The sequence below is a fragment of the Heptranchias perlo genome, chromosome 8 (assembly GCF_035084215.1).
Source record: "Heptranchias perlo isolate sHepPer1 chromosome 8, sHepPer1.hap1, whole genome shotgun sequence".
In the NCBI taxonomy this organism is placed as follows: domain Eukaryota; kingdom Metazoa; phylum Chordata; class Chondrichthyes; order Hexanchiformes; family Hexanchidae; genus Heptranchias; species Heptranchias perlo.
In genome coordinates, this window is record NC_090332.1 from 68,775,889 (window position 1) to 68,798,242 (window position 22,354).

A 22,354-nucleotide genomic window follows, 5' to 3' on the forward strand; every position below is an offset into this window, starting at 1 on the left:
ACTATGCAAAGTTACAGGATGATATTATGTGAATTTTCAGGGCTGCATTTACAGGTGTCTGTTAACAGATGTCCGCTATGGCTCAGTGGTAGCACACTCTCCTCTGAGTCGGAAGGTTGAGGGTTCAAGTCTCACTCCACAAACTTGAGCACAAAATCCAGGCTGACGCTTCCTCAGTATTGCACTGTCGGAGTGCCGTCTTTCAGATGAGACATTAAACCGAGGCCCTGCCTGTCCTCTCAGGTGGACATAAAAGATCCCATGCCACTATTTGAAGAAGAGCATGGGAGTTCTCCCCAATATTTATCCCACAACCAACCTAAAAATAGATTATCGGGTCATGATCGTATTGCGGTTGGTGGGACCGTACTGTGTGTAAATTGGCTGCTACATTTCCTATATTACAACAGTGACTACACTTCAAAAAAGTACTTAATTGACTGTAAAACGCTTTGGGACGTCCTGAGGTTGTGAAAGGCACTATATAAATGCAAGTCGGTCTTTCTTTGCATTATTAAACTTGTAAATTGCTGTGAAAAAAAATTGTCAATTTAAAAACAAATAAGGATTTTTTTTAAAAAATACCTCTTTTCCTGTTGTAGTAACAAGTTGGTTGCTATTCAAAGTGTGAACTCAGATAAAAATAAAACTGATGATCAAGACTGGAATCAAGAGTTACAAGCTTTCTTGATTCCAGAGCGCATATCCATCCTTAACAAATTCCATCATCGTCAATGACTGATTCTCAACATAATCTAAGGTATTCCTAGCAGTTTTAGATTTTGATAATTATTGATTTTAATATAACATGCAATAATACATTTGATATTAAAACTGCTATAATATTAGAGAATGAGATAGCTTCTTTTCTTCAGTATTTTAAGGAATCTTACAACACCAGGTTATAGTCCAACAATTTTATTTTAAAATCACAAGCTTTCGGAGATTATCCCCTTCGTCAGGGGATAACCTCCGAAAGCTTGTGATTTTAAAATAAAATAGTTGGACTATAACCTGGTGTTGTAAGATTCCTTACATTTGTCCACCCCAGTCCATCACCGGCATCTCCACATCATTAGTATTTTAAGTCAGAAGATCATAAAAAAGGAAGATTGTAAAGTTTTGCTGAGAATCGAGTAACTTAAAGGAGCACTCCAGAATTAGTCCTTATTCTGAGTCTTATCACTGAGAATGGACAATGCTTGCATTCAATATTGGACGAGCTGGACTGAGGTGTAGTTAAACCTGACTGTCCAGTCAGCTTCTCCCCAGAGCGTAACCAAAATTGATTTTTTGATAGACCCTCTGAATAGGAGTACAGATAGGTCACTGGTTAATTAATTGAATTAAAAATATCGGTTTAATAGAATCTTTGTAATCTCGTAGCATCACCTAGTCCCTCACCCCTGAGAATATTCCGGTCGCCCTCAGATGAAAACTGATTGAGTAAATATAGCGTCAGTTCTTGGATAGTTTAATTTAAATGGGGCTTGAAAACCCCAGATACTTAAGTTTACCCAGGCATGAGTGTCCTTGTTTATTCCAATTATTCATCCACTAAACAGTAATTAGATTAAATCACTGGAAAGTGCACAGAACTAAAGATTCACAATAGCAGTGTACATTTAATCAGCTTGCAACAATATCAGGATTCTAAACACCATGGTGTTTAAATTACTCTGTGTGTACAAATACTTAACCCATTCCTATAGAGAACCTTCACCACACAGACTACAGCGGCTCATCACCACCTTCTTAAGGGCAATTAGGGATGGGCAATAAATGCTGGCCTTGCCAGCAATACCCACATTCCATGAACGGATAAAAAAAAATACAATTCTTCTGTCTACTATTTGATGGAGATGCTAACCCATTTGAATCAACCAATAAAGGAGGAGTGCTGAGAGCAGATTTTTCTAAACTCAACCCAGATTAAAAACAAACTCGACCGGTTCACAAGAAGAAATTATCCTGACCCACCAACCTTCCATGACAAAGGTAATTGTAGAAATAAAGGGAATGCAGAGAAGGAGAATGGCTGTACTGTGTTTATCTATTTATTACGTTTACTATTAATCATAACAATAAAGTCACTGTTTGCAATAATGAAAAGAAAGATCTTGCCTTTATATAGCATGTGTTATGACCTCAAGGCGTAGCAAAGCACTTCACAGTTAATAAAGTACTTCTGAAGTGTAGTCACTGTTGTAATGTAGAGTAATGCGGCACCCGATTTGTGCACAGCAAGGTCCCACAAACAGCAATGAGATAATGACCAGATAGTCTGTTTTTTCAGTGATGTTGGTTGAGGGATAAATGTTGGCCAGGATAGCGGAAGAACTCCCCTGCTCTCCTTCGAATAAGGATGGGAGATCCTTTATGTTTACCTAAGAGGGCAAACGTAAAGGCCCTGTAGGACCGCTCCTGCAAAAAAGACAACCACACTGCCACAACTCAAGAGCTTCGATGGTCTTTTCATAGCATAGTATTTTCATTCAAAATCGAATAGCCTCTATCTTAAACATGCATGTATGTAAAAAAAAGCGGATCTGTCTGGTGATTACGTATTCATTCTAAATCTAATTTACTAACACTTACTCCCTAAATTCCGGTCCCTACGTCAGAACTACACCATTGTTGCACCAAAATAATGATCAGAATTTTGAGCCCGGTTTCTTTTATTGTTGCAACTGCAGAACCTTTACAGGAAAATACATCCATCTGCAGACAAATTACAGCAAACTTCACGCATGATTGGGAAAAGCTTTGTAACTCGAGGCCTAGATGTTTAAACCTATGAAAACAAATCAAGCCTACGAGGTTATCTTTTTTACCTCATTTTCAGACAGCTCAAGGCATTTTTGTGATTGGGAAGATGGATTTGCCATGCTCTTGCTTCCATGTAGCAGTTTAAGAGCTCATCAGTCCTCTAGACAGTACACCATGTTCCAAAAGGCTAAGGAGCTAATCTAATGGTCCATTTGAAGCAAAAGAGTTGAAGAGGTCTACACCCTTTTATTCTGCAATAGCAAAGTAATCCTTGTTCCAATATTAAAACAAAAACCAATATGAAAACAAGAACACAAAAGAGTTTATGGAGTATCGTCTATAGAGGAGCAACATAAAGTCAACTTCAGAAGATTTTTTAGTACCCAAAGACCAACAAGAATAATTTGTAAACCTGGTCTTGATCTGCAAACCAAATTAGTACTAAAAATACCTCAGTATAAAAAAAAATGAATTAATTAATGGCCTTATTATCTAAGAACTGGAATACCGAACAAAAATAAGAGTTCTTCCAAAATCCTGCTGATTAATTTAGGAAGGAAACGCTCGGTCAATTCCCTATTCGAGGGTTAAGTCATGGTAAAAGGCACTGGCTCTGAAGTTCCGAGGGGCCTGCTCTATTGGCATAAGGGTAGTGGAACAGAACCTGCGCCCACCCTAGCCCCAGGCCAAAGACCTCGGCCCAAATCCTGAGGGTGGGGTCATTTGCAAATCCAGGGTGCGTCACCAGCGCTTGCCCGAACCGACCTGCCCTTCTAAAGAGAAATGGCACCTTCCCACTCCACCTGAGCTGCCCCCTCCCCCTCAGGCCCATATGGGCCAAAACAAAAAGAAAATTTTAAGTCTTCGTCTCCCTCTCAAGTCATTTTGATACTAAACAAGGGTGTGGATTTTACCCCCCCCGCCCCCCGACAGTGGGTATTGCAGGACGGAGGTTGGAGTGAGTGCAAAACACACTCGCAGGCCTAAATTTGAGGCCCGGGGTATTTTAACTCCTCGGCCTCATCTGTATGCCGCCGGTTAACTGGCCACCCAAAATGGTGGAAAGCAGCAGCTGACCGGTGGACAGGAGTGGAAGCTCGGATGGCCGGACACCGCCGAATGGCACCAAAGGAAGGCTCACCAGCAAGCAGGTCAGTCACGGGGTGGGGGTTTCTAGAGGGTCTCGTGGGGGGGAAGAGGGGGTGAGAGTCCAGGGCAGGGGAGGCTTTCCTCGGCAGTTCCCCTATTTGTTTTCCCGACAGTTGCCGACCTTGATTCACCTGGCGGGAAAGACCCTGCAACTTCCCCGCTCAAATCTGGGTCAAAGTGCAATTGGGGTCCCATTGACGACATGGGACCCTGATTTACATTATCATAGTATCATAGTAGGTGCAGCACAGGAAGACGGCATTTGGCCCATCGTGCCTATGCCGACTCTCTGAAAGAGCCATCCAATTAGTCCCATTCCCCTGCTCTTTCCCCATAGCCTTGCAAATTTTTTCCCTTCAAGTATTTATTCAATTCCCTTTTGAAAGTTACTATTGAATCTTTTTCCAACACCCTTTCAGGCAGTGCATTCCAGATCATTACAACTCGCTGCGTAAAAAAATGTTTCCTCATGTCGCCTCTGGCTCTTTTGCCGATCACCTTAAATCTGTGTCCTCTGGTTATCAACCCTTCTGCCACTGGAAACAATTTCTCCTTATGTACTCTGTCAAAACTGTTTGTGATTTATAAAACCTCTATCAAATTTCCCCTTAACCTTATCTGTTCTGAGGAGAACAACCTCAGCTTCTCCAGTATCTCCACATAGCTGAAGTCCCTCATCCCTGGTACCATTCTAGTAAATCTCTTCTGCACGCTCTCTAAGGTCTTCACATCCTTCCTAAAGTGTGGTGCCCAGAATTGAACACAATACTCCAGCTGAGGCCTAACCAGTGTTTTATAAAGGGTTAGCATAACTTCCTTGCTTTTGTACTCCATGCCTCTATTAATAAAGCCCAGGACCCATACACTTTTTTAACAGCCTTCTCCATTTGTCCTGCCACCTTCAAAAATTTGTGTATGTGCACCCGCACGTCTCTCTGTTCCTGCACCCCCTTTAAAATTGTTTATATTGCCTCTCTTCAATTTTCCTACCAAAATGCATCACTTCACACTTCTCTGCGTTAAATTTCAACTGCCATGTGTTTGCCCATTTCACCAGTCTGGCTATGTCCTCCTGAAGTCTGTTACTATCCTCCATATTGTTTACTACATTTCCGAGTTTCATGTCATTTGCAAACTTTGAAATTATACCCTCTATACGTAAGTCCAGGCCATTAGTATATATCAAAAAGAGCAGTGGTCCTAATACTGACTCCTGGGGAACACCATTGTATACTTCCCTCCAGTCTGAAAAATAACCGTTCTCCACAACTCTCTGCTTTCTGTCCCCTAGCCAATTTTGTATCCACACTGTCACTGTCCCTTTAATCCCATGGACTTTAATTTTGCTAACAAGTCTATTACATGGTACTTTATCAAATGCTTTTTGAAAGTCCATATACACAATGTCAACCGCACTACACTCATCAACCCTCTCCATTACTTCATCAAAGAACTCAGTCAAGTTAGTCAAACACAATTTTCCTTTAACAAATCAGTGCTGACTTTCATTTATTAGCCCATACTTTTCCAAGTGCCAGTTTATGTTGTCCTGGATTATTGTCTCTAAATGTTTCTCCACCCCCTACGTTAGGCTGATTGGCCTGTAATTGCCAGATTTATCCCTCTCTTTTTTTGAACAGGGGTGTAACATCTGCAATCCTCCAGTCCTCTGGCACCATCCACATATCTCCGCAATTTCCACCCTTACTTCCCTCAGTAACCTAGGATGCATCCCATCTGGACCGGGCAACTTTTCTTCTTTTCTACTCTAACGGATGTGAAGTATTCATTTAATGCCTCAACCATGCCCTCTGCCGCCACAAGAAGATCTCCTTTTTTGTCCCTAATTGGCCCCACCCTTCCTTTGACCACCCTTTTAGTATTTATATGTTTATAAAAGACTTTTGGGTTCCCTTTTATGTTAGCCGTTAATCTATTCTCATACTCTATCCCTTTTTTAGATCTCCTCCATACTTTCTGTATTCAGCCTGGTTCTCTACTGTATTATGAACCTTACATTCATCATAAGCCTCCTTTTTCTGTTTCATTTTAATCTCTATATCTTTAGTCATCCAGGGAGCTCTAGCTTTGGATGCCCTTCCTTTTCCCTTCATAGGGTTGTGTCTACGCTGTACACGAACCAACTCCTCCTTGAAGGCCTCCCCTTGTCCAATTACAGTTTTGCCTATCAATTTTTGATTCCAGTCCACCTGGGTAAGATCCCTTTTTAACTCAATAAAATTTTCCATCCTCCTGTTAAGCATTTTCACATTTGATTGTTCCTTGTCCCTATCCATAACTATTCTAAACCCGCAGGAACAGAGTATATTGGGGTATATGTGCACAAATCCTTGAAGGTGGCAGGACAGGTTGAGAAAGCAGTTAAAAACGCATAAAGGATCCTGGGCTTTATAAATAGAGGCATAGGGTATAAAAGCAAGGAAGTTATGTTGAACCTTTTTAAAACACTGGTTCGGCCACAACTGGAGTATTGTGTCCAATTCTGGGCACCGCACTTTAGGAAGGATGTGAAGGCTTTAGAGTGGGTGCAGAAAAGATTTACTAGAATGGTTCCAGGGATGAGGGACTTCAGTTAAGTGGATAGACTGGAGAAGTTGGGGTTGTTCTCCTTGGAGCAGAGAAGGTTGAGAAGAGATTTGATAGAAGTGTTCAAAATCATGACAGGTTTAGATAAAGTAAATAAAGAGAAACTGTTCTCATTGGCGGAAGGGTCAAGAACCAGAGGACACAGATTTAAGGGTGATTGGCAAAAGAACCAAAGGCGACGTAAAGAAAAACTTTTTTACTCAGCGAGTAGTGATGATCTGGAATGTGCTGCCAGAAAGGGCAGTGGATGCAGACTCAATCATGACTTTCAAAAAGGAATTGGATAAATATTTGAAGGGAAAAAATTTGCAGGACTACGGGGAAAGAGCGGGGGAATGGGACTAACTGGATTGCTCTTACAAAGAGCCGGCACAGGCTCGATGGCCTCCTTCTGTGCTGTAACGATTCTATGATTCTATAATGAGATTATGATCACAGTTCCCCAAATACTCCCTCACTGAAACATGCTCCACCTGCCCCACTTCAATCCCCAGAACTAGATCCAGTACTGTTTCCTTTCTGGTTGGGCTGGAAACACACTGTTCCAGAATGTTCTCTTGAACACATTTCAGGAATTTCTTCCCCTCTTTGCCCTTTACACTGTTACTGTCCCAGTATATATTGGGATAATTGAAGTCCCCCATTATCACTACCCTATAGTTTTTGCATCTTCCTGTATTTGCTTGTAAACGTTCCCCCACTATTTGGTGGCCTATAGTATACACCCAGTAGCGTAATAGCTCCTCTATTGTTCCTTAATTCTAACCAAATAGATTCCGTCTTTGACCCCTCAACCACATCATCCCTTTCCAGTGCTATAATAATTTCTTTGATGAATACTGCCACCACCCGCCTCCTTTCTTTCCTTCCCTATATTTCCTGAATATCTTGGAGCCAGGAATATTAAGTACCTAATCCTCCCCTTCTTTGAGCCAGGTCTCTGTTATTGCCACTATATCATAGTCCCATGTGGCGACTGGAGCCTGCAGCTCACCAAGCTTATTTACCACGCTACGTGCATTTACGTACACATTCTCCAATCTCATCTTAGACTGTCTCGCATTTGCCCCCTGTCTGATTCCTCCTATTTCTGAACTATTCTTTACTCCAGTGCTACTAGTCCCTCACAGTCCTCTGTGCACCTTGTTTCTCCTCTCTAATGTTTCATCCTGGTGCCCATTCCCCTGACAAATTAGATTAAGCCCTCCCCTACAGCACTGGTTAACTGCCCCGCGAGGACATTGGTCCCACTCTGTTGAGGTGCAACCCATCCATCTTGAACAAGTCCCTCCTGCACCAGAACTGGTCCCAATGCTCCAGGAATCTGAAGCCCTCCCTCCTACACCATTGTTCCAGCCACGCATTAACCTGTCTTATCCTACTATTCCTTTACTCACTAGCACGTGGCACTGGGAGTAATCCAGAGATTACTACCTTTGAGGTTCTGCTTTTTAACTTCCTCCCTAGCTCCTGAAACTCTGACTGCAGGACCTCCACCCTTTTCCTTCCTATGTCATTGGTTCCCACATGGACCACCACTCTTGGCTGCTCCCCTTCCCCCCATAAAATGTTCTGCACCCTCTTAGTGATATCCTGTACCCTGGCACCAGGGAGGCAACACACCATGCGGGACTCACGTTGCCGGTTGCAGAAACGCCTGTCTATCCCCCTCACTATCGAATCCCCTAAAACAACTGCATTTCTTGTGCTCCCCCGTGCAGCTGAGTATCACACCGATGCCATCGATTTGCTCCTGACTGCACTCCTCCGAGTTGTCAACACCCTCACTGATGCCGGTTTGTGAGTGCCACACTCCCGGGGACTTGTGCACTGCATGCCTATTCCTCCTAGTCTGTCTGGTGATCATCCACTCCCTCTCTGCCTGAACCCTCCATAGCTGTGGGATGACCACCTCCTGAAACGTGCCATGCACAAAACTCTCAGCTTCCCATATGCACTGTAATGACGCCAGCTGCCCCTCAAGCTCAGAAACTGCCATGTTAGCTGACAGTTATTTAAACTGTTTGTTTAGCTTTAAGGCACTTTATTGTTTATTTGACTCTAAAACACTAACCACAAAAAACACTAACCAACCGCTAAAAACCACTAACCAATGACTTACACTCGGCGCTCCTCCTTGCCTTGTTTTGATTCCTCATGCAGCTTCCTTTATGCCCCACTCAGTCTTAGCCTATAGTTCTTTGGTTTAAATCACTTAGCACCTCCTTTCCCCTCTGCACCAAATTCCCAGTTGAAAGTCCACACTCTGTTAGCAATTGACTCCGTTAGAGGTTCACTCTCTGTCTTTCCCAACCTCTGTGCTCAAGCTCTCATGAGTTGACCCGCCTGAGTCCAGTGAGCGCCTCCTCTGCCGTCAAACCAGCAGTGTTAAAATCGGAAATCAGTGGGAACAGAACGGGAAATGGAACCAGCCCAATTGAACTGCTCACCTATTTCATTCCCGCTGGGCACGGAGAGTTAAAATTCATTCACGCCAATTGGACTCATGCCAGGTCTTGACTGGCAAGAGTTCTGCCCAGGCGTAACGGTAACGCTAACGCTCAGGAACCGCCCCCAACGTGCCCCTTTGACATGGGGGAGTGGGCAGAGATCTGCCCACAGACCACCCCCTTCAACCGAAATTTAAAAACACAAGTGGGCCACGATCCTGGAGGAGCCGGGTTCTGGCCCATATTCCAGCACTCCCTCCCCCCCACCACACCCCATGCCCTCTTTCAATCCAGGAATTTCAGGGCGGCAGATGCTGAAAATGGTACGAAAAGATGAAAAAGGATGAAATTTGACATTCAGAGTCTTTGGTGCCAAAATTCCGCATCCCATGATCCGCTGCCAGAAGTGCAGTGGATGGTACTCCCACCTAACCAATGTCCTCGGCACTGACCCTACCAGAAATTGGTAATTGCTCAGCTTAATAATTCTGGGCAGGGAAAGGGCACGAGTCTCATCAACAATTAGTGAGGCGTGGCAGGGAAGCCTGGAAAATACATACCAGGAATGGGGTGGAGTGAGCACTTCCAAGGGTGTAGCTGCAAGATTTAAATTTGGACTGCCCTTGAACCAGCACCAACATGCAGCAAGGCAAACACATAGCTCCGAAAGGAACAAGTTAGAAGAGAACAGCAAAATTCGCAAAGAGTGATCTCAATATTCTTCTGGCTACAATTACATAGAATTCACAGCACAGAAACAGGCCATTTGGCTCAATTGGTCTATGCTGGTGTTTGTGCTCGACACATGCCTCCTTCCACCCAACTTCATCTAACTCTATCAGCATAACCTCCAATCCTTTCTCCCTCATGTATTTATCTAGTTTCTCCTTAAATGCATCTATGTTTTTTTTTTATTCGTTCATGGGATGTGGGCGTTGCTGGCGAGGCCGGCATTTATTGCCCATCCCTAATTGCCATTGAGAAGGTGGTGCTGAGCTGCCTTCTTGAACTGCTGCAGTCCGTGTGGTGAAGGTTCTCCAACAGTGCTGTTAGGAAGGGAGTTCCAGGATTTTGACCCAGCAACGATGAAGGAACGGCGATATATTTCCAAGTCGGGATGGTGTGTGACTTGGAGGAGAACGTGCAGGTGGTGTTGTTCCCATGTACCTGCTGCTCTTGTCCTTCTAGGTGGTAGAGGTCGTGGGGTTGGGAGGTGCTGTCGAAGAAGCCTTGGCGAGTTGCTGCAGTGCATCCTGTGGATGGTACACACTGCAGCCACAGTGCACCGGTGGTGAAGGGAGTGAATGTTTAGGGTGGTGGATGGGGTGCCAATCAAGCGGGCTGCTTTATCTTGGATGGTGTTGAGCTTCTTGAGTGTTGTTGGAGCTGCACTCATCCAAGCAAGTGGAGAGTATTCCATCACACTCCTGACTTGTGCCTTGTAAATGGTGGAAAGGCTTTGGGGAGTCAGGAGGTGAGTCACTCGCCGCAGAATACGCAGCCTCTGACCTGCTCTCGTAGCCACAGTATTTATATGGCTGGTCCAGTTAAGTTTCTGGTCAATGGTGACCCCCAGGATGTTGATGGTGGGGGATTCTGCGATGGTAATGCCATTGAATGTCAAGGGGTCGTGGTTAGACTCTCTCTTGTTGTAGATGGTCATTGCCTGGCACTTATCTGGTGCAAATGTTACTTGCCACTTATCAGCCCAAGCCTGGATGTTGTCCAGGTCTTGCTGCATGCGTTCACGGACTGCTTCATTATCTGAGGGGTTGCGAATTGAACTGAACACTGTGCAATCATCAGCGAACATCCCCATTTCTGACCTTACGATGGAGGGAAGGTCATTGATGAAGCAGCTGAAGATGGTTGGGCCTAGGACACTGCCCTGAGGAACTCCTGCAGCAATGCCCTGGGGCTGAGATGATTGGCCTCCAACAACCACTACCATCTTCCTTTGCGCTAGGTATGACTCCAGCCACTGGAGAGTTTTGCCCCCGATTCCCATTGACTTCAATTTTACTAGGGCTCCTTGGTGCCACACTTGGTCAAATGATGCCTTGATGTCAAGGGCAGTCACTCTCACCTCACCTCTGGAATTCAGCTCTTTTGGCCATGTTTGGACCAAGGCCGTAATGAGGTCTGGAGCTGAGTGGTCCAGGCGGCCCAACTGAGCATCGGTGAGCAGGTTATTGGTGAGTAAGTGCCGCTTGATAGCACTGTCGACGACACCTTCCATCACTTTGCTGATGATTGAGAGTAGACTGATGGGGCGGTAATTGGCTGGATTGGATTTGTCTTGCTTTTTGTGGACAGGACATACCTGGGCAATTTTCTACATTGTCGGGTAGATGCCAGTGTTGTAGCTGTACTGGAACAGCTTGGCTAGAGGCACAGCTAGTTCTGGAGCACAAGTGTTCAGCACTACAGCCGGGATGTTGTCGGGGCCCATAGCCTTTGCTGTATCCAGTGCACTCAGCCGTTTCTTGATATCACGTGGAGTGAATCGAATTGGCTGAAGACTGGCTTCTGTGATAGTGGGGATATCGGGAGGAGGCTGAGATGGATCATCTACTCGGCACTTCTGGCTGAAGATCGTTGCATACGCTTCAGCCTTGTCTTTTGCACTCACGTGCTGGACTCCACCATCATTGAGGATGGGGATGTTTGCAGAGCCTCCTCCTCCCGTTAGTTGTTTAATTGTCCACCACTATTCACGACTGGATGTGGCAGGACTGCAAAGCTTTGATCTGATCCGTTGGTGGTGGAATCGCTTAGCTCTGTCTATAGCATGTTGCTTCCGCTGTTTAGCATGCATGTAGTCCTGAGTTGTGGCTTCACCAGGTTGGCACCTCATTTTTAGGTATGCCTGGTGCTGCTCCTGGCATGCTCTTCCACACTCCTCATTGACTCAAGTACTCCATGTGGTAACAAGTTCCACATTCTAACCACTCTCTGGATAAAGAAGTTTCTCCTGAATTCCTTATTGGATTTATTAGTACTATCTTATATGTATGACCCCCGGTTTTAGATTCCCCCATTAGGCACAGAGAGACATACAATAGTTGGAGTGGATGACAAGTGACCTGCCAACACAGCAGCCAAGACCATGTGAAAGATGGTGGTGAAGAAAGTAAGAAAGAACTTGCATTCATATAGCGCCTTTCACAACCTCAGGACGTCCCAAAGCGCTTTACAGCCAATGTAGTATTTTTGAATTGTAGTCACCATTATAATGTCGGCAAAACGACAGCCAATTTGTGCACAGCAAGATCCCACAAACAACAGTGAGCTAATAACCAGATAATCCATCTTTTAGTGATGTTGGTTGAGGGATAAATATTTGCCAGGACATCGGGGAGATCACCCCTGCTTTTCTTCGAAATAGTGCCATGGGAACTTTTATATAGAATTACCATAGAATGTACAACACAGAAACAGACCATTCGGCCCAACAGATCCATGCCGGTATTTATGGTCCACACATTCCTCCTCCCTCCCTACTTCATCTAACTCTATCAGCATATCCTTCTAGTCCTTTCTCCCTCATGTGTTTATCTAGCTTCCCTTTACATGCATCTATGTTAGTCGCCTCAACTTCTCCTGGTAGCGAGTTCCACATTCTAACCACTCTCTGAGTAAAGACATTTCTCCTGAATTCCCTATTGGATTTTTTAGTGACTATCTTATATTCATGGCCCCTAGTTCTGGTCTCCCCCACAAGTGGAAACATCTTCTCTACGTCTACCCTATCAAACCCTTTCATAACCTTAAAGACCTCCATCAGGTCACCCCTCAGTCTTCTTTTGTCTGGAGAAAAGAGCCCCAGCCTGCTCAATCTTTCCTGATAGGTATAACCTCTCAGTTCTACTATCATCCTAGTAAATCCTTTTTTCACCTTCTCCAGTGCCTCTGTATCCTTTTTATAATATGGAGACCAGAACTGTTCACAGTACTCTGAGTGTGGTCTAACCCAGGTTCTATACAAGTTTAACATAACTTCTCTGCTTTTCACTTTTATGTCCACCTGAGAGGGCAGACAGGTCTTCAGTTTTATGTCTCATCCAAAAGACGGCACCTCCGACAGTGCAGTACTCCCTCAGTACTGCACAGACAGCGTAGCGACATCCTAATTCCCAGGAACCCCATTCAATGCAAGAAGAAGTTTAAGGACCTCACAGGTCAGCATAGGTAAGTGTGATGGCAGCAAGCTATTCTTCATCTATATTTTAAACTTTACAGACCACAGACTGAAATTAATCTTAAGTGTACTCACAAACTTAAGGGCATAAACCTGTCAACTCAATGAAATAGATTTCTTTCACGTGGAACAATTATATTATATTATGGAGAATCCTGCAGTGCTCTTTGAAGAATCATTTTCATAAAAGAAATTGTACAAATTCACGAATAGCTGGCAAATAAATTGGTCTGTGACTGAAAGTAAGAATCATTCTGTTTTCATACTAAGAAACTGCACAGAATTTGCAGGAATGACAAGCTAATGGGGGAAAAAAACAACAGATATTCATCCATTAACCCAGCAGGAGGAGGCAGCAATTGAAATACTGGGATCACACTCAGCTGAGATGATAGGAGAAGGAGACTTGTGAGGTCCTGCACCCACAGTTGGTTTGTGCAGAACAAGTGCTTAACAGGACACAGAAGCCTGAAGGCAAGTCAACTTCTCTAATATGCAGGGTTTGACTGGTGGCATTATAGACCTTGGGCAACAGAATGGAGAAAATGGAAAGATCTCCAGAGCACCGTTTCAGAGAGCTAGCAGAGGAATGCTTTCTTCCGGGGAAAAAGCGATATTAATAATTCCTTAAGGTCTGTTTTCCCGCAGATGAGTGGCAAACTGCATTCTGACCTCATGCCTGCTAAAACAGAGGAACATGCGTAGGCTATTGAGCCCCTCGAGCCTATTCCGCCTTTCAATTAGATCACGGCTGATCTATACCTCAACTCCATTTACCCGCCTTGGTTCTGTAACCCTTAATACCCTTGCCTAACAAAAACCTATCAATCTCAGTTTTGACATTTTCAATTGACCCCTAGCCTCAACAGCTTTTTGGGGGAAAGAGTTCCAGATTTCCACTACCCAGGAGATTGCTCTGAGGATTCTGCCTTCCCTCAGGACAGTTGAACTAAAATGTTCAGTTCCCTCGGATACCTTCACAAGTGGAAGAAGGTCAGCAGGCCAAGGCTGTGGAAATTCCAAGGCTATAGAAACAAGTCTGTCGTGTCCATACCAGGATTCAGTGGTCCTGCGATGAGTGTCAACTCTGTTCAAAGAGGCTCATGGCCATATAGAGCAGCCATCCATATCTCAGACCCCAGATCCTCAGGTGGCACTTACAATAAATGTTAGAATAGGACTGAGTGAAAATTGAAAAGTCACAAAAGGGTAGTGCACACTGTTAAGACTAAAGGATTTCTCAGTTGTGAAGTTGCAGAATCCTTTTATGATTGTTGTTTTACAAAATTATGTTATGATGTTCATGAAAAGGTTGTATTGGAACTAAAAAAAGATGTTCGTAGATGAGGGACCCTCAGGGAACTTCTGCTTACCTGATGAATAGAATGTTCTGAAGGATTATACATTGAAATTATGTGGAGCATCCTGGCTGTTGCAGATGTTGTATAACCATAATATGATCAGACATCACTGAAAGTCTCTCTGAATAGTTTATCTCACAGCTCTCCCCCTGCGGCTGTCTCTGACCCTACGGCGTCCTCCTAATGTCTAAGTTATTTGTCTCACGGGTTCAGCTTCTGACTTGGTCTCCTCCTCAAGAATCTCAATTTCCAGGCCTTTTTGAAATTGTGGAGGACACAGCAGGCCAGCACAACTCACTGGCCCTTCTCAGTGGTATTGGTAGCCTCCGTGGTATTGGATACACCTTGTTTCAAAGAAGCCAGCCAGCGCCTTGCCCTTAATTCTGAAAGACTGCAGTGAGTTGCCGACGGACGAATGTATCATTGGGTATTGATGTGCAGAAACCTGTGCCTGTAGTTATGCACTAATTGGACATTAAGGAAGTGTGAGATTCCTTTCCGGTCTGCAGTCTCACTCAATGGGAGCACAGATTAAATAGTGAAAGTCAGTGTGCCAATTTGTGGTTCTCCTGACTCTCTGGCCATTTATGAGAAGAATTGGACAAGCAGAGATAAAATGACAAGTAGAGACAGACATTATCTTTGTCCATGAGCAAACAGCGTTCTTAAAAAGAATTATTCTCTCCTTCCTGCAACACTTTTCAGACCTGGGGCTGTTTGAAGATTAAACAACTGGGATCCCGAGTCTCCAATAATCAGTTAGTGACTGTCAATAAGTTTATTTATACTAAGAAACTTAGCCCATAGCAATCATGGAAATAGGTTTGAGAAAAATGCATATCGAAGAGCACAGAATGGCATTAAGAGAACGTGTTATCTACCTGTGAAATGCAGTTCAATCAGTCTGTACAGCTAACTAGTTGATTACATTTGGTCACAGTGGACTCTGCAAGGCCCAGAATTTGCTGCAAAAATAACGGCATGTGAATGACGCATGCCGTTATTAATGTGCAAATCAGCCAGCAACTTGTGGCGAAGAAGAGATACCCAGGGAATTACGAATCGCCACAAGTTGCTAGCCGATTTGCGCCGCTCCGCTGTTAGCGTCGTGAAAACGGCATCTCGCCCTTAATCTCTCCGTAATTTTCATGAAGTTGCTGCATTTGCACATTAATTGTCCGTTAAACTTGCCACAGAAAGTTAAGTCTAGTAATTAACAGCATAAGTACCCTTTTAACGACATGACAATTGTTAAAGATTTCTAATCATCCTCTCTTGCCTCGAAAGTGAACAATTAAAAGTGTGGCGAGGGCAATAGGGCATCTGGGACTTCAGTGTGGTAGTGAATTGTTGGAGATTTTAAAAATGTCAAATTTTTTTTTTTTTCTTACTTTTCCTTTCTGTCTCTTTTTTCTCTCTCTCTGAATCCAATCTTTTTTTCCCTCTCTTTATTTCTCTTTCTGTACCTGATTTGACATTGCATTCACCCACTCTAATTCACCCTGCTCAGTCCTTCCTCTGTTTATTTCTCAATCCTTAAATCTCATTGGTTAAGGAGATACATTGTTTGTCCCATTGTTCACCGAAGTCCCAGATGCCCTATTGCCCTCGCCACTTCCAGCAACTTTGTGGGCAAAACATTTTTGAGCTGAAGGATGCAGGAACAGATCTAACTAACAAGGCACGCCATGAGATGCCCCACTCCAGCAAATTCTAGGCCATTATCTTTTATTGTAAATCTCATACTGGACTGTAATTCCCTATTGCTGGTAACTAGAAGCAGCATTATTCTCAATGTTAATCCAAAAGTTATTGATTAGCGATGTCCATCAGCTTATCAGAGTACAATGTAATCATTCGAGAAGATTATAACTCTCAAACTCCTACAGTGCCTAACTTTCTTCAGTTTTGGTGATATGGATCTACCAGCAGGACTGGTGCAAGCTTGAACAGAAGGAGTCAGCTGAGTGGTACCACTTGACCTGCCAGACAATTTTCCCCTTGATTTGTCACTACAACTGGCAATAGAGATATGAATGATCTGAGTCTGGCCACATCCGCCTCCATACGTTGTTCAGATTTTTTGGAAACTTCTCACATTCACATGTCTGAAATGATTTCCACCGTGAGAGAAGAATCCAGGCCAGGATTCCAGTGGCAATGGGTTTAATTGAAGAATAAAATTGAAAACTAATACAATAATAGCCCAGCTACTGCACATTTCCAGTGGTTTAGAAAAATGTCCATTGCAATATGTAACATAATCGACGTATTGAAAAATATGAAATTGGACAGAAGTAGGTGTCCTACTGCTGACAGTGGTAAAACATAGACCACAGTGTGCTAGCAAAGTAACTGACCATTTCATTCCAAGATACTTAGTCTGTCTGCTGATCTGATTTGACTTCTGGTCTTGTTATTATATATGAAAAATGGTAGGTAATAAAGTTTTAATATACACTCATCTCTGTCATTATGTTTTTCTGCTGCAGATCTGAGTTGAATCCAACCCATCAAACCAGAAGTCATCCTCAATAACTCAAAGCATGTAGTACTGCAACACTTTGTACTCCCAATGTTTCCTACCTAGAATGGTTGCTGAGATTCTCCGAGAAATTGGAACTACTAGAATGGATACAGAGAAATTTAACAGATGTAGCACAGGTGTAATAACAGATATGACTTCCAAATAACGATGAATCAGTCATCACTGTTGTACCGAGGCATAAAATGCATTATCTTCATGCTCTTGTACTGTTTGCAAATCATTTTGTTATAGGGGAAAAGCATTTCAATCTGATAAATCACGTTTTGTGTTGATGCGGAATACATCCTTTCCACCCCAAATCCACTCATTTACTAGCACTTAAACTCATGATATGCCAAGTTCAACAACCAATAGAGATTCCTTTTTTCTAATATTATGAACTTATGTTTTAACAGAGTTAAGATAATTGACGAAAAATCCAGGGGGGAAATGAGGAGAAATTTTCTTACAGTGAGTTGTTATAATCTGGAATGCACTACCCGAAAAGGTGGTGGAAGCAGACTCGGTAGGAACTTTCAAAAGGGAATTGGATATATACTTGAAAAGGGAAAATTTGCAGGGCTGTGGAGAAAGAGTGGGACTAATTGGATAGCTGTTTCAAAGAGCTGGCACAGACATGATGGGCCGAACGGCCTCCTTCTGTGCAATATGATTCTATGATTATATGGGATTTAAAACATTACCACTAAAGTAATAAAGTCTACATGTCACCTCCACAATGGATCGTCTGAAATTGGGCATTTGATGGCCTAGATGGCAGGGTACAATCCCCCCGTCTGAATGGTGAGGCCTGAGGCGCTCCCGATATTGGGCCTCGGTCCTCATTTCAATGAAACTGGTGAGTTACGGAGAGTAAGAGGAAGCTCGCCCAGAGAAGGGTGTTTGAAGATCGAGCTGCTGCGACACTAGCTGTGAAGGTGAAAATTACCCCCCATAGATTCTCACACTAACCCAATGTACAATATTTCAAAGCACAATATTCTTTTCCTGTCAAATGAACACTACCAGAAATGACAGGGTGTCTGATCTGCGCACTGGGTGCTATTTTCTATGCCAAGTTCAACATGTACACTGAGAAATAGAAGACTCACATATTATCACCTACAATTTTCCATATGTTATAACAAGACCAGAAGTCACATCAGATCAGCAAACAGACCAAGTTACTTAGAATGAAATGGTAAAACACAGTGGCCTAGTTTTACCATTACAATTAACTGCCGTGGTTATTGGATTATATAGTTCGTAGCTACAACAACAACAACAACTACTTATATTTATATAGCGCCTTTAGCATAGTAAAGCATCCCAAGGCACTTCACAGGAGCGTTATCAAACAAAATTTGATACTGAGCCACATAAGGAGATATTAGGACAGGTGATCAAAAAAGTAGGTTTTAAGGAGCGTCTTAAAGGAGGAGAGAAAGGTAGAGAGACGGAGAGGTGGCACGACCACCAGTGGTGGAGCGATTAAAACCGGGGTTGTGCAAGAGGCCAGGATCTCGGAGGGTTGTAGGGCTGGAGGAGGTTACAGAGATAGGGAGAGGCGAGGCCATGGAGGAATTTGAAAACAAGGATGCGAATTTTAAAATCAAGGTGTTGCTGGACAGGAAGCCAATGTAGGTCAACGAGCACAGAGGTAATGGGTGAATGGGACTTGGTGCGAGTTAGCATACGGGCAGCAGAGTTTTGGATGAGCTCAAGTTTACGGAGGGTTGAAGATGGGAGGCTGGCCAGGAGAGCATTGGAATAGTCGAGTCTAGAGGTAACAAAGTCATGGATGAGGGTTTCAGCAGCAGATGAGCTGAAGCAGGGGCGGAGATGGACAATGTTACAGAGGTGGAAGTAAGCAGACTTGGTGATAGAGCGGATATGGGGTCGGAAACTCATCTCAGGGTCAAATAGGACGGCAAGGTTGCGAACGGTCTGGTTCAGCCTCAGACAGTGGCCAGGGAGAGAGATGGAGTCGATGGCTAGGAAATGGAGTTTGTGGTGGAGACCGAAGACAATGGCTACAATCTTCCCAATATTTAGTTGGAGGAAATTTCTACTCATCAAGCAGCGCGACAAATCAGAGGCAGTGGGGGGGGGGGGGTTGTTGAGAGAGGTGGTGGTGAGGTAGAGCTGGGTGTCATCAGCGTCTATGTGGAACCTGACGTTGAAACAAAGCAGAAGAAAAGAATGAAGGTGGTTTGGGACTGCAAATTATTCACACAGTTCTGATAACTGCATAAACTATTTGAGCTTATAACATTATCAGAACCCCTTAACTGAGTTACAATCTTGTAACATGCAATTTCCAATCTTATGCTATTCCATGTCCCCCATATGAGCCACGAGGTCTGGTACAGTGCATCTTCTGATATCATATAAGGTCGCCATACCCTATGAGTTACTGCTTCTGGTGAAATGGAAGGCAACTCATCCCTCAAAACGTCCACAACTTTTGAAAACTGAACCAACTTGCAGCTTTGGATCTTGCACATACAGCATGGAAAGTAGAGAATAAACAGCTACACTCATTCCTGCTTTCCCCCAGTACCAAGAGGGCAACATCACTGTACAATATCCAACATGGGCTGAAGCCACCATTGCAGTTTCTTCTGGCAAGAGAGAAGTAACTTGCTATCATCCATCAGCTGGAGAATGGAAATTGTGAGCCTTACAAGACAGTCATTATTTTCAGAACTGACCTTTACACTAAATGCAAACAGTGCAACCAAAAAGCTTTGAATAATGAGCAAGATACCTCTGTATAAAGAGCAGGGATCATCAAAGATGAATTGGGTTAAAGGCACCCAATCCATATTTGTTCAACAAAATTAGAAATTGTGCAAAGGAGCAGTGATGAGACATAAAAAACTGCGCACTGACGGCTGCTGTCTGAGTAACATTCTATTAAAAGAATTTAAAATTTAAGGGATGTTTTTCACTTTAGATCTGTCAGGGGAGTAGCCTAATGGAACAGATATATATTGTGCATGGTTTGAACCAAACAGCCTCTCTGAGTGCCTCTGGCTAATGAGGAGGCTGCATTAACAGGAGATGAAAGTGATGTGGCCAGCTTCCAGCTCCTAGACTGGTGCCAGGTGTAGGCCCAGCCTCTGCTGGTTCTTTATCATGGTTGTCAGACTGCAGCACTGCCCGGCTATAGTAAATACATCAACGCTGACATTTTAAATAACACGGATTTAATCCAAAAGCAGCAAAGTAAAAATTACCTAGTCGCTTGTTGAAACATACGCAATCAAAGTTCAGGCAACTTTTCATGTTTTTAGTGCTTTTACATTCTCCAGACAGCTGTTGCAGTTTTCCGAGACATCCCTTTGAGTGTGCAGTTTAATGTTATTAATAATAATAGTGCATTAGACTGCTTGGGATGGTGTCAACTGTGCAACACCATGAGGACAGAAAGGCAATTTTACATAGTTGTACTCTAAGATTGTTGCTTTATTCATTTCAATGCAGAAAATGTCTTACATGTTATTATAAAAACTGCAGTTTTATATCTGTATTTATTTATGCCATAAATTCCACAAAACATATTGCATTAAATGATATACACAGGAGTGATTTTCCTTTGTAAAACAGTGTGTAAATTAAAATTCTTTTTCAAAATCTGTTGATTTTTGAATATTTTTATTCAGCCAGAATGCTAATAGTATCATTTTGGGGACAGGTCTGAAGGCAATACTCAGTCGGACAATATAAGGAAGCTGAATTAAATTAGTCATCAATTCTAGGTGCTTCACCAATACTGAGAGTTTAACTGTACATATTAAATCAAGGTGTCAGCCTTGGCTCACTGGTAGCACTCTCACTTTTGAGTCAGAAGGTGGTGGGTTTAAGTCAAACTCCAGACTTGAGCATAAAATCGAGACTGAAACTTCAGTACAGTACTGAGGGAGTGCTGCATTGTTGAAGGTGTTGTCTTTAGGATGAGACCTCCCAGGTGCACATAAGAGATCTCATGGCACTATTTCAAAGAAAAGTAGGGGAGTTCTCTCCGGTGTCCTGGCCAATATTTATCCATCAACCAACACCACTAAAACAAATTACCTAATCAATATCACATTCCTGTTTGTGGGACCTTGTTGCGAGTAACTGGCTGCCACGATTCCAACATCACAACAGTGACTACATTTCAAAAGTACCTCGTTGGCTGTAAAGCGCTTTGGGACGTCCTGAAGTTTTGAAAAGCGCTATAAAATTCAAGTTTTTTCTTTCTTTAACTCTCTCACACTGTCTTAGTGACTCCTTCAAGCTCATTCTATCAATGATGTACTCAGTTTTCACTTTAGGATACCAGTTGACTCCGTGGTGTCCCATGGGCTGAGTTTCCAATTTCAGCCAAGCCAACCCAAATACTTGTTGATAAAAAGGGAGGGAAAACTGAAGAGAGAGTCATCTCTAGGCTACTCTCATGCAGCTGCTGATGGCTGGTCGCAGATCTGCCTGGGCAGAGACCTGGGAGCAGAGTTCTGTTCCATAGGGCAAGGAAAGAGTAATGTGCAGTTTTCACACCAAGTCCGTTCACCCATCACCCCTGTGCTCGCTGACCAACATCGGCTCCTGGTCCAGCAACACCTAGATTTTAAAATTCTCATCCTTGTTTGCAAATCCCTCCATGGCCTCGCCACTTCCTATCTCTGTAACCTCCTCCAGCCCTACAACCTTCCGAGCTTTCTGTGCTCCTCCAATTCTGGCCTCTTGCGCATCCCCAATTTTAATCGCACCACCATTGGCAGCTGTGCCTTCAGCTCCTTAGGCCGTAAACTTTGGAATTCCCTCCCTAAACCTCCCCGCCTCTTTATCTCTCTCTCCTCCTTGAAGACGCTCCTTAAAACCTACCTCTTTGTCCAAGCTTTTGGTCACGTGTCCTAATATGTCCTTATGCAGCTCAGTGTCAAATTTTGTTTGATAAGGCTCCTGTGAAGCGCCTTTGGACATTTTAGTACGTTAAAGGCGCTACGTAAATGCAGATTGTTGTTGTTTTGTGAACCAGGCAACAGCAAAAAGAAGGAAATGGCAATATATTTTTAAAAAGAGGTGTTCCTCACTCACAAGAAAATGTTAAAGCTGGTCATAATTCTTGGGTGGCCTAAAAGAAGCTAAGGTGGGTGATCGCCTCACGTGTTTGGAATGTTTATAAATGCTATAAACTTGAGATCTATTGGACTTACTGCAACAGTTCCATCGCAGTCTTTTGCTTGACACACACCAGTCACCCTATTTCTTTCTAGAACGTCCTCCCAGCAGGATGGGTCCT

General features: G+C 43.4%; 1 protein-coding gene across 1 annotated transcript in view; it reads right to left on the reverse strand.

Annotated features, from left to right (window-relative positions):
• Positions 1-22,354, reverse strand: part of prkn (parkin RBR E3 ubiquitin protein ligase) — a 1,016,703-nt gene that overhangs the window by 452,740 nt on the left and 541,609 nt on the right. The window contains exon 5 of the mRNA XM_067989235.1: positions 22,269-22,352. Coding sequence (XP_067845336.1) covers positions 22,269-22,352 — 84 coding nt within the window. The remainder of the gene's footprint in view (positions 1-22,268; positions 22,353-22,354) is intronic.